The sequence below is a fragment of the Phalacrocorax carbo genome, chromosome 15 (assembly GCF_963921805.1).
Source record: "Phalacrocorax carbo chromosome 15, bPhaCar2.1, whole genome shotgun sequence".
NCBI classification, from domain to species: Eukaryota; Metazoa; Chordata; class Aves; order Suliformes; family Phalacrocoracidae; genus Phalacrocorax; species Phalacrocorax carbo.
Window position 1 is genome coordinate 4,734,809 of NC_087527.1, and position 12,942 is coordinate 4,747,750.

Consider the following 12,942-nt stretch of genomic DNA (forward strand, 5'->3'; position numbering starts at 1 on the left):
GCTTCTGAAGGGCACCTCTTATTTTATTTTTTTTTTCCTGCATGCGGACAGAGGAGATTGCTTGCTTGTTGGCTCAGGGCTGGGTCAGGCGCCTGCCTCGTGTGTGGGTGCTGATTGAAAGGAATTGATTTCCCATGGCACGGGAAGGTACCTTAAGGAACAGAAACCCCTACCGAAACAATTTTCTTGGGTGGGAGAACAAGGCTGTTTAACATGACTTAAACTGATTTAGTGAAGTCACCTTGGAGACCTTTGTTTTGTGTGGAAGAGAAAATAATTTTAGCAGTTCTCTCAAGGTGGGAAATAATGCCTCCTGGGAACACATCAGGATGTGCTGCATCATGAGGATGACGACTCTGGAGATGAAAATTGGTGCTTGATTTGATCTGGAGCCAAATTTACCCCACCTGCAAGCAAGCAGACTGTATGCTCCGTTTGAGCGTAACCTGTGGTGCTGCGAGACATGAACCATAAGTCCTTGGGAGGTACCAAGAGGCTTTTGTTTCTGCATGGCTTTTGTGTCTGCATGTTGAGCTCGGATGTGGCCCTAGGTTAAATCTGTTCTGCAGAACAGTGACAGGGCTGAGCAGGTGAGAGGAGTCCTCAGGATGTTGTAAAGGCAGTGAGGCATGGGGATTTGAGTTTGTGTTCAGCCAGATCGACTTCCCTCTGTGTAAGATGCAACCCCAGCAATAAGGTTGGTAGTGAGTATCTATGGATTGCTGCCTGTTCTCCCCTGGTAGGGACCATATCTCCATCCCATAATGAACTCCATCACTGACACTTTCTGAGAGCAACTCTAAGCTATGTCTGCAAAACCTCCCTTGAGAGACCTGGAGACTCCTGTGTTGTGATGTGTTCCTGGGGGAGCGAAGTGCAGCTAAGGTTTTGCTCTCCTGCTGCATCCGCCCATGGAGCAGGGCCAGAAGGGTTAGGAAGCCCATCACCAGCATGTGGTGGCTTTTACAGACGCTGTGTATGAACCGCGTTGAAAATCACATTTACCATACCCCTCCCGTGTGATGCGATGGGGCTATCGTCATGCTCAAGGCCACAGAGAAGGAAGCAATGTGCAAACTGCCTTGAACCTTCCAGGAATAAGGGGAGATGCTCCTGGTGCTTGTGGGAATGGTCTTGTACTTCCCGGCCTGGTGGTGCGTGCCTTTGTGAAAGCTTTCAGCGCTCACGAGCTGACTTGTTCAGCTCCTGGCTTTAAAGATGTGACTTGATTTTAAAATCTTGGAAAAGCTGTGGCCAGTGATCACTTTTGGACTTCAGTGCATTTATGGATGTGTCATTAGTGACCTGAGAGCCGGGGAGAGCTGTGCAGCAGTGTGATGGTTGGCTGCTGTTGGGATGGAGGGAGGCTGTTAGCGGTGGAAATAAGGAGTAACTGGGAATGCCCAATAAAATGTGAAGCTGGATGGAGATGGGGAGGACTCTGTGCATGGAAGGAGATCAGAGGGAGAGACTTGGCGTTGCCATGTGAGGATCAGCAAAGACCACCTGGGCCTGGGGGTGCCGCAGTTTTAGGAGTGAATAGCTGGGTTAGGACATGTAGCATAAAGAAACAAGGGAGTGGAGAAAAATAGTGGAAGGGTGATGAGGGAGAGGGAGGGGTATTGGACTTAAGCAGAGATACATAATGCTGATTCACAGCTGTAAACAAGGCTGGTTTTCTGCTTCTGGGGCCTGAAGCAGCCTCGTGCATCTAGGGTGAGGTCTTCAGTGTTAGATGCTTTGTCATGCAACAGACAGATAGCCTTGAAGCCTTCAAAAGTGATTGGAAATAAGCGTGCTTTTCCCCCCTCCTTGTGTACTGTTTTGAAAATACTTCAGATAACAAGGTTGAACTTCTTTAAAAAGTACTCAGGTGCATGAGGAGCACCGGTTCTTTGCTAGATTAGGTGCTCTGCGTTGCCTCACTGCCCTGAGCGAATGGTTTCAGAGGGTCATCCTCACACATGGCACTCATGCCAACTGCCTGTGGCCGATGCACACTGCTCAGTAGAATGCTGAAGCTGATGAGGTGTGGTAAGGCAAGAGCCTGTCCTGCCACCGAACCTAGGGGTTCCCTTGGTACTCCTGGGTAGTTCAAACAGGCATCCATCCACGAGATCTGAGGAATGACGGGCCTGCAGGGACATTTCTGGGTAAGGACTGTGCTGCTAGGCTCGATGGGAGAGGGAAGGAGCCAGTAATTCCTACAAGTGACTGCGATTCCTCCTGCTACGCAACTCAGTGAGCGACTGCGTAGTACTGTACTGTGCTGAAATACTGGCAAAATCCTTGCAATGACTGGCTGTTATCTGCCCAATTCCAGCATGTCTTAAAGTTAGGAAAATGGTAGGAGAGAGGAGTCTGGACATGAGGCATGTAAAAGTACATGAGGCCTACGATAGCATCATCCTGCTCCCATCTCTTTCCCCCAGGATGGTCACCTGGACTTAGGGAGGTTTAGGGTCTTTAAAACTCTCCTAGAACCTTTGACTACTTAGGTGGGCGAAAATGGTGAACATGCTGGGCAAGATTAAACTGTGCCATGGGAAGTGATAGCTGGCAGCAGGAGGGAGGAAAACCTGGAGGAACTGAATTTTCTGTGTTAATGATGCCTGTTCTATGTCAGCTCTTTGAGGTCGGTAGTACGGACAAGCTGGGAAGGGTCCCACCTTGCTGCACAGTGTAAATCCAAGGTGGTAAGTGGTCTGTGGGTGCTGGGGAGAACAGGGAACATTTGTGCACCCAGAAGTGGTCTAATGCCGAGTGTGTTTATTGCAGACCCACTTTCAGGGAGGTACAGGCAGTGTGGGAGGGGGAGAGGGCCCTGGGCAGTGGGGAGGTGTGGGTGAAGAATGAGGATTGAGGGTGGGTATGCACAGAGCTGAATGGGATGGGAAAGGGGATGAACAAAATAAAAGTAAAAAAAAAAAAAGTAAAAGATGGGCAGTAAAAGATGGAAATATACAATGAGGATCAAGGAAAATACTCTTGTTTCCTCCTGTCCAAAGGTCCTGGCTTCCTGGTGCTGCTCAGCCCTTCCTGGCTGGAGAGACATAGAGGTTACAGCCTCTGTACCCCCCTGTCCTGGGGAACATGCAGCCCCCGGGATGGGAGTGGGGTAGTGGAGGCCAGTGGCTGCTGTGCTTGCCCTGGTGTTGATGGGGTTTGTACGGTGTCAGTGATGCTGTCGGCTGTGCCTGTGCTGGCTGCGTGTGTCTGCTGGGAAATCTCGAGGACTCGCTGGCTCGGTGCATGTAGAGCTATTTTCAGGCGTCTGCAATGCAGCAGTGGGTGCAGAGGCAGTTTTGGAACTACTTAGGCATTTATCTTTGTGCTCCAGTGCCTTTAAAAACCTAGTCTTTGTGATTCCCTCCCCCCCCACAAGTGACTTTAGTTGCGTCTGAAAGCACTATGTTAAATCATTTTTTAAGAAGCGGCTGTTGGTTTCTGGGTGACTCTTCCACAGCTTGCATGCTCTGAAAAGACAAAGCAACTCTCTGTGTGCAAGAAGGCAGCTCTCAGCCGGCATGATACCTGCTGCCGCCTCGGCGAGCAGGCAGCGTGGGACTGGCTGCTCTCCTGGAGCCGTGAGAGCCAGTGAGGGGAAAGAGGAAAACAAATAAAAAGATTAGGTGATCGATCAAGCTAAAAGCCCATGGAGAGCTAAGAACATCTGAAGATGTGAGAATACTTTCATGATAGAGAGCAAGCAGCAGCTATCGTGGATGCTGGAGGGGTCATTGCTTCGAAGCAACCCGCTGTGCGTTGTCCTGGTTGGGAGCAGCAGAACCGTGGTGTGGGGCGGGGGTGTACTGTGCTCTCGTACAGGCTTTGGCCCCTGGACCTGAAGTCTGGGTTGCGGCTGTCAGCAGTGGGGTGATTGTGGGTTAAGGCTGCTGCAGGGTGGGCTCTCCCTGGTATGCCCAGCTGGGGTGGAAGGAGGGCTGGTGCTTCGGAAAGTTAGCCCCAGGAAAGCCTTCTGCTCATCTGGGTGAGCCTGTGAAGTACTAAGCAATTTTGCCAGTAGTAGAGGTGTTTTAATGGCTGAAGAGGAATTGTGCAGCTTTCATTTGCCTTACAAATGGAGATCTTTGCATGCAAGATCTTAGCTCACCTAGACAAAAGAGAATGATTGGAGGGAAAGGATATAAAGAGCCACAAAATACTAGATGCTGGAGGTGGAATAGCAGGGAGAAGGGAGAAAAGCAGCAATGCCAATGAGACTGCAAGGGCCAGTGGTGTGCAGACACAATTGGCACAGCAGGGTGTGAAACCAGCAGCCTAAATGATGGGAGTGGTGTTCATACAAGGGAACAAGCCCTATCTAAATGCTGCAGCCTGTCCTTTTTTTCTTTTTCTTTCTGTTTGAGGAGGTTGTCTAGCTTTGGTGGCTTTGACATGCTTACTGTCTGCTCGGGATGTTTCCATGGATCTCTGCTGCACGGGAGGGTGCATCGGTGCTGTGTTGGGGACAGGCTGGGTGCAGGGGACTGACGCTTCCTTTTCCCTCTGTTCCCGTGTAGGACGCAGGCAGAAATGGCCCACACGTGTCGCGGGACCATCAACCTGTCCACGGCTCATATCGATACGGAGGACTCTTGTAACATTGTGCTCTCCAATGGCGGAAGGACGTACCACTTAAAGGCGAGCTCAGAAGTGGAGAGGCAGCGCTGGGTCACGGCCCTGGAGCTGGCCAAAGCGAAAGCCATCCGCATGAGGAACAACCAGTCAGGTAGAATGCGTCTTAGTGTGCAAATGTCCATCTGGACAGTTTTTAAAGTTTCCTTGTACACCGGCTCTTCTGTCCTTGCGGAATTGTGCAGAAACCCTGTCAGATACTATTTCATACACAATTAAAAATAGCTGATGGTTTCGCAGAGACACGAAGCTTTTTAAACAACACTGTGTGCACCAAACATCATCTCATCTGGTTGCGTAGCATTGAGCAGGTCTTTAAAGCCCCTGGTAATGACTGTAAATTGTAGAGACCCAGTGAAAATGAGCTAACAGTGCTTCTTCTGGAAGGCAGGATGTATGTGCCTTCTCCTGGAGTCTCTGGGTTGGTCTGTGTGGTTGGGGAATGCTCTAAGAGGCAGTAAGCGCACTGGTGAGTGGCTCCAGGGATCGCCAGTTCACCACACAGTGCCAGAGCTGTGTCTTTCTATTCACCCATAACTTAGGATAGTTCAGTAAATGAACAACAGATATATTTAGTTGAGCTGTCTCTCTCCATGTGTATTTCCCCTTCTCTCCCCTACACACACTGTGCTGTGATATTTATTAATATACATTTGGGACAGCTTCATTATGTAAAGCCATCAGAGCCCTGTGCCTGTTATGCAGCTCCTCCCCAGAGTGTCATTTTTACTGCTTTGTTGTGTAATCTATTGGTTAGGTGTTAAACAGAATATTTCAGAAATATTTCAATGTTCATAACTCTTCCGGGATTAACATTTGGTTTTCTTCCACAAACAAGCATGCATTCAAGTTGCAGAAAGCAAAACCCATGAATGCATTAAAAAGCTGGCTATCTCCTCTGTCCTAAAATAAAACCAGTCTCGGATCTTATCTTGAATGCTGGAAATCAGGCCTTGTATGAGAGAAAAGATATAGCAAACACCTGATTATTGTAACACTCTGCTTAAAATGAAAATGTAGCTTCAGAAAATGCTCTGAATGTATTTTAGAAAGGGGGTATGTGAAGGTGTGACCAGCCAGGGAAGGCGCTTTGGTTCAGTGCTTGTTAGACGGCATCTTGCTGTCCTGGTCCAGGTTTGGGCTTTGGGACAGAGGACATGCTGCTCTGTGCTATTTATTGACTGCAGTGAATACGCATCTGTGGGTGAAGTGTTTGTGAAGCCTAGCTTTCATATCGCCACTGAGGAAGGTTGTGGTTGGGTCAGTGCATCAAGGAAAACCTCTGCCTTCCCCAGGGAAAACACTGCTGCGTACAAACCAAAACCAGAGCGCTCTGTGGTGTGACTGCGGGGTGCAGCTCTTCCCCCTGAGCAGCGGTCAAGCCTGTGTGGACAGAGACAGCTTTCTAATGCTGCTGGCTTATGAAAACACGCAGTCAACATAAAATTAGTGTAACCACGTTTTTGGAAGGCAGCGTGTTAATGTTTTCATCTGTGTACCAGTGGGATGGTTGTTTGGGATGCGGCTGCCAGGGGCATTCCACAGGCAGAGCCTGTTTTATATGCAGTGTTTTATAGAGAGCAGCAGAATGCCAGAGCGCCAACGGTTTGACTTGCAGGAGAATAAGTCCCCAGTCCCGGACTAACGTGGTCTGACTTTTTGTATAATTAGCCATCCCACAAGGTCAGACAGAAGTTGATTAGCGCATGAGCCACTTACCCCTTTCCCATAATTGTTTAAGGATGCTCTGTTCCGGGGCGCTAGCATCTACGGATTTAATTACATAAAGTATTGTGAACCCTTTGTCCCTTAATATTGCAGCTCTGGAGCGTACGTGAATGCTGATGGACAATCCAGCTGACTGAGGAGAAGATGGACGTTTCTAGGCACCTGTATTTTGCCTGGCAGAACGTGACGTTGTGCCAGGTCACGGCTGTAGTGAGCTGGGTCTGATGGCTGTCGGTCCTGTGAACATCACTTATCTCGTAGCAGGAAGAGAGCCCTTTAGCTGGGTGGGTGTTTGAAGGAGGATATTATGCGTGGGAGAGATAGGTGCATGCCTTTACCTTCACCTTTCCGAATGTCGGGCTGTGGGTGATGTGAGGGCAGGCGTGGAGTGACGCAGGCAGCGGCTGCTGAGCTCCCGCCCAGCCTGGGGCTGCAGGAGGATGTCAGCAGTGCTGCCTCCCGAGTCATATGCAGTTATTTTGGTTTGTCTCTTTACATAAAAATAGCAAATGCAGAGACTTCCTGTCTTAAGGCTCTGGACGTGCTGACTTCCTAACTCCAGTGAGCTCAGGCTGTACTTTCAGGGTAAGGACAGTGCAGCAGCAGTACTGATTTTGGGTGCAGATGCTCCTTCCTGCGTTGCCTCACAGTTGTGCTGACTCAGCTGTTTGCAGGGCAATGCCATGATCCAGACCAAGGAGCTGACGGGTGATAGAAACCTAAACAAACTCTTGTTTTTTCCAGGATTTTCTGATCTGGACCAAGGGGATAAGACACTCTGTAAATGGGTGCTGAATCTTTGTGCTGTGGAGTTAGAGCTGAGGATGTCAGTTAATTGCTTTACACTTTAACATTCATCTGGCTGGTGGTGTTTTGTGTGGTAATGTTTCAATTAAGGTAAAGAATGAATCTGCGTTAGGTTTGACTGTTTTGCTTGGATTGGAATAAAATTCCTAGCATTGTGTCCCTGTGAATGCTAGGTGTTGTGCAGAGCCCTGGGGGGTGGGTATTTACAAGTGGAGGGATGAGGCTCTAGATTTGCTGAAGAAGTCCCTTGGTCCTTCAGGTCTGCCCATGTGGGGGGGTGTGTCTTCTGAGTTAATTCCTCTTATCCTGAGCTATCCCCAAACTCCCCGTGTTTCCCAAGGCTGCTCTGCAGAGCCCAGGTCAATGCATTGGGGCTTTCTTGGCCAGTGGGTGTGAAGGTGGCGAGCAGCTGTATGGATTTGTGCTGACAAGGAGGGAGCATCGTCGGCTCTGGGTGGCCAGAAGACTGGGAGAGCATTGCAGTGGGTGGATGAGGACAGAGAAGCAGGTTTGTGTCTAATGCTGCCTGCCCTTCTGGACAAGGACACGAGGAGCGTCCTTAGGGTGATCTCCATTCCCCGGCACTGCCTGCTGCCCTGCCGGCTGCAGGGGGATGTGGCAGGAGCCTGTCCTCCGCATTCCCCGCAGGTGCTTAGGAACAGGGGGCTCTAGTGGAGGAGGCATGTCTGGGGAGGAGAGGGTTGAATTCGAGTCAGCTGCTTGAGGTGTCTCCAGCTGATGAGTGCTGGTGCAGTCTCACATGTGGAGCAGCTTTTTGGCGCTGTAGTTTTCAACAGATCTCTCTGGCTGCCACAAGGAGCACCCAGGAGAGGACACCTTCAGAGGTCCTTTGAAGTCCTTCTCTCCTTGCATACGAAAAGGGGCAATGTGTTAGTGTGGAATTAATTAATTAAAAAAGCTTGACCTCTTTTTGGAAATGTTTTAAAGATGAGCCGCACTTGAGTTGCTACTGAAAATAAAACGTGCCTGAGTGTAAGCTGAGGGTCTTCATTCATTTGTGTTTCTGCAGAGATCAGTACTCCCTTGCTGCTTTCCTGGTGTTTGAGAGTTGATGGGGTGTAGGACTGGCAAATCAGGTTAACTCTGCAAATATCTTGGCTACTGGGAGACTATTTTGGGGTGGGTGAAGTGTCTTTTCCCCCAGTACTGCTCTTGAAATAGATACAAAAGTGTTTTTAATTTGACCACTGGCTGGTTCAAGCTGTGCACTGAGAGGTGCCATTTTCACAGGGCTGATTTTCATTTCTATTTTTAAGAAATAGCATAACTTATACCCAAACCAAGCATGAGATGGGAGACTTTACTGTTCCCTCTTGTGTGTGACTGAAGGAGCTCTGGTTTCCCCGCTAGCTGGTGTGTAGCTGGGACTATTTTGGTAATGAGCTGTGAGCTGGGACATGAGTAAGTACTGATAGGTGTCACCTGAGAAAGCTCGCTGTCTTCATCCTGCTTCACTGGTGAGAAACCTGCCTAGTGATACTTGGTGGATTAGTGGCAGAAAGTGACATTAAAGCCGAGCTGCCGTCTTAGCGCTCTCCTCAATTACCATGTGGTGCCTGATTCCTCTGAAATAAATGTATAGTGTAACATTAGGTCTGAAGGGTCCCAGGCCCAGCTGGACGGCTCGCTTCTAACCTCTGCTCAGCCAAATCTGGCATTCCTATTTCTATTTGGGTTTATAAAGTGTTGGTGAAGTTGTAGTAAATTTGATTTGCCCACCCAGTACCCAGCTCCATCACCCCGTGGGAAGAGCAGGCATGGGCTAAGCTAGCATTGGTGCTTGGTATGGCCCTGTGCTGGTTATCTGTCCTGAAAATCAGATTTCTGTAATCGCCCTGTTTGCATTACTGTAAGCTCCTGAATAATTCCAGCCTTCTCCCCTTACATATTGTACCCGCATCACCCCTTGGATTTTTGTCAGCTCCTGCATCGGCCTCTTGACAACTTCAGCTTTGCAGAGTGGCAGCAAAGAAATGCTTTTATCTGTTCCTTGTGCTCCCTCTTTTCTCTGCAGTTGTGGCTTGGAGGATGCAAACTTAAAAATATTTGACGACTGTGTTTAATACCTGGGGTTTTTTTAATGGCAATAAGAATAACCTTTCTCTTTAGGGCAGTGTCATGAGATACAGGAGTTAATTATGTGAACAATGAATATATAAGAATTATTTTCTTGGCTATTTGACTGGGGGCCTTTGGAAAAGCCTGCAAGGGGAGGGTAGAAATCCATTGCTGGTATTTTAAACACTAGGTATTGTGTTGGAAAACTCCCCAAAATTAACTTGGGCTGCTTTGTGATTGATTAGAGAGGTGAGGGAGTCGGTGACTTCTTTTGACCCTGTGCTCAGGAGTTCCTGGGAGGAGAGGTTGAAATGTACTCTGTCATTTAGGTCACTGATGGAACCAGTGCAGATTTCAGGCTGTTTGAAGGCATTTTTGGTATTCATGGTACTAAAAAAGCAGGAGTTAACCGGATAGGTCAGTTGTCACATCTGTGCCAAAACCAACTCACCTGCCAACCTCCCTCAAAGGCATCGGGTGCCTCGCACCGATGTTGGGGCTCAAGAGATGTCAGTGCAGCAACAAAGCTGGGAATTGCTAAGGAAAAGAGCAAAAGAGAAAGCATAGGTCTGTTCTGTGTGTAGCTGTGGTGCTTGTCCACTGGAGAGGCCCTGCCTCGCACCACGCCAGCACACAGAGTTGTCAGCAGAACTTAAAAAAACCCCAAACAGGCACAAGATTAACCAGACGAATAAAATCCTCCTCCACCAGGGTGGAGGGAAGGTGCATGATTTCCATCTGGAAGAATGACAGCTGAAGGTGCCGTATGGGAGGTAGTAAATGCTGCAGGAAAAGATGGGGACAATTGCTTATAACAACAGGAAGGAGGGAATTATCAGGTCATAGGTTTAAATGAAGCAGGAATAATTAATATTTTGTACAGCACGAAATTAAATGGTGGCACTTGCTGTGGGAAGCCGAAAATCCAGAGAGACTGAACAGATTTGGGCATAATTTCATCACTCATGGATCAGAGCTGTAGCTTTTTGTATACAAAATGCAACCCGGGAGGTCCTTAAGCAGCACAGCACTAAAAGCTAAGCAGCTGTGCCCAGATAAACTACTGCGTGTGCCCTGTCCTTGTTTGCATGTGTCCTAGCCCTCTGTAGAACTAGCTACCATTTGCTTGCTGGAGAAGAGGCGAAGCTGCCTGGCTGTTCGGGCTGACCTTGTGTGACCATCCCAGCAAGGCTGCCGCCGGAGCGATGCTCTGTGAAATCTCTTGGTTGTGCCTGTTGGGCTTCATGTGGTGTTCGCAGCCTCTTGGGCTTGTGTCAGTCTGGGGAGGATTCCCTTGGAGACCAACACCCCGGCGTGGCTGTGTGTGGTGTGGTCTGGGATTTGGGATAACGAGGTTCACCACATGGGTTGTCTGCTTATCTTTATTGCCTTAATTGGTTGTTTTCTTCTTAGCAAACAGGGAGTGATTTAAAAACATCTTCACAAAGGCTTGTTTGTAGACTGTAGGGAAGTGGGAGCTTTAAGAAGTGTAAAAGGGGAAAAAGAAGGGTTGTTAGTACTGGTGGTGCCTTCTGCTCTGGCTCCTGGGATGAGTTGCTTCTGCAACAGGGTGTAAAGGGAAAATACAACTCTGGAGAGATGCAACGCTGCTGTAGAGGCCAGTAATCCCACCGCAGGTTAGGTGTGTGGTTTGGCGGGCGACAGCCAAGATGCGGTTCTCAAGGTTGCAGCTCACACAAGGAGGCTGCCAGCAAGTAGTTCTTCAGCGTGCCAGATCCAGTCATAGTGCCTTTGCACTAGTATTAAAAAGGATCCAAAATTAGTTATTCCTTAGTTTTCCCTTTATTTGCTCTAGTGCTAATGTTTGTTTTGTCGCTTGATGTATTTTGTGTTTTTACTCTTTCCGAGTAAGGGGTTTGTTTGCAAAAGACATTTTGACTTGGGAATTTGATACTGAACAGCATTTGCAACCTTCCCTACCTCGCTCTGAATTATTCCATTGTTGTTTCCCCCCATTTCCTTGCAGCAAGCTCCTGGCCAGGTGGCCTTGGCTTGTGCTTCTGCTCTAGTCGTGGCAGGACCGGACAATCCCTGTCGTTGTCTGTACACCCTCAATGCCACCAGCTCATGGCTTGCTGTAATAGCCGTTGCTATTTCCAGCTCTTTTTACAGAAGCGCTCCCTTTTCCTGTCTCCCTTGTGATGTTTTTTCACCGTGTCGCAGACTGTTTTCCGCTCTGTTTGTAGGGCTTGTGCCACGGGCTGCCGGCGCTCAGTTACCTGCTATTCTAATTGTCTTTTTGATCCTTAGAGTCTGGATTTTCCCAGAATAGCCAGCTGCTGTTAGCTGTGCCAGGAGTTGCTGCCATGGACAATATAACTGATGGTGCTGCTGAGACGGAGCCATTTGCTTGGATTTCTCACTCCTAATGATTCCTGTCTCCTTTCAGTGCCTTCTGCTGCTCACTTGTGTTCCCTCCTGCAGTTGGCAGGATGCTCTGTCTCTCCTGTTTCCCTGTGAAGTTGTGATCGGGACGGATTGCTCTGTCTTAGCCACCACCGGCGAGCTGCGGTCAGCGCTTCAGCTTCTGCTGCTGCAGCCGAAGGGGTGCTGTGATGCACCACGGGTGCGGGGTGTGCAAACCCGCTGTAAGTCGAGGTGGTGTGGAGGAGGGACAGCCAGAGCCATGCCTGCTCTTAGACGCTGCTGAAGGGGTTTATTGCTGTGTCAAAATGGAGGTTTTCAAACTTTGGAGAATTTCAGCTAGTCGCCCCTTTCAAAAAGAGCAAGTGGGATTTCTTTGAGTGCTTCACAGTACTTGGCCTTTGGGTTTTTCTATATATATATATGTATATATATAAAATTTATTTTCTTAATACGCTCTGAAAAGTCCTTGTCAGTCTTGTCTTTCCAGTGGTATCCAGAAAAAGACTAATGTCAAGCACCATAAAGCTGGCTGGTTGTTACAGCCCTTTCTTTGGGGTAGCCCTGTGCTAGCTGTGATAATGTCACTAATAGAATTGCGAGGCTTCATACTGATCTTATTTCTGAGCATTTATCTCTGTGCAATAAGGTTATGTGAGGCTCACTTAGGAATAATTATGCTAGTTATCAGCCTCGCCTCACTGCTGGGGCCTGATGCCCAGGGTCAGACACAGGATGCATTTGGAGTGTATCAGAGCACCAGGCTTTCTGCTGGCTGTTGTGGAAATGGTGCCTGTGGGCTACTGGACCTGCCTCAAGTGGGTTTGGTGGGCTTCTGTTCTCTGGGCTGCTGCTTTTGATCTCCTAACCTTTTGCTTTCACTACTGAATACCTGACCTTGCGGAGAAGACCGCGCAAGCAATCCTCACTTCTCCACCACCCTCTGTAACCTGGCTGGTGTCGCATCCATGGGCTTCGCTGACAAAGCCACATCTTGGTGCATGGTGCAGAGTGTGGGTATGGTCTCTGGCAGCTCCCTTCCTCATTTCACGAGCCTTTGCCTTGCCACAGGCACTTCGTAAGCGTGGGGCAAGATCCATCCCTAGCTGTCATGCAGTGTGGTGGGACAAGTTTCTGGGCATCTCACGGGGAACAGAGGGCTCTGTGAGGCAAGGGAAGATCTTTGGGGCTTGGATGTGCAGAAGACAGCTGTGGCCCTCCACATCTGCTGTGGCTGAATGCTTGGGGGTTCGCAGGTGATGGGGCTATCGGCAATTGCCCTAAATGTGGAGGGTTATGAAGCAT

At 48.9% G+C, this 12,942-nt stretch overlaps 2 protein-coding genes across 3 annotated transcripts in view; both read left to right on the forward strand.

Moving 5' to 3' along the window:
* SLC35E4 (solute carrier family 35 member E4) overlaps positions 1 to 12,942 on the forward strand; it is a 221,380-nt gene that overhangs the window by 66,004 nt on the left and 142,434 nt on the right. The gene's annotated exons all lie outside the window — the stretch shown is intronic.
* The window catches only part of OSBP2 (oxysterol binding protein 2), a 129,852-nt gene that overhangs the window by 26,400 nt on the left and 90,510 nt on the right, over positions 1 to 12,942 (forward strand). For both annotated transcript variants that reach the window (XM_064465834.1, XM_064465833.1), the window contains one exon: positions 4,524 to 4,732. In XM_064465834.1, the coding sequence (XP_064321904.1) occupies positions 4,524 to 4,732 (209 nt within the window). The remainder of the gene's footprint in view (positions 1 to 4,523; positions 4,733 to 12,942) is intronic.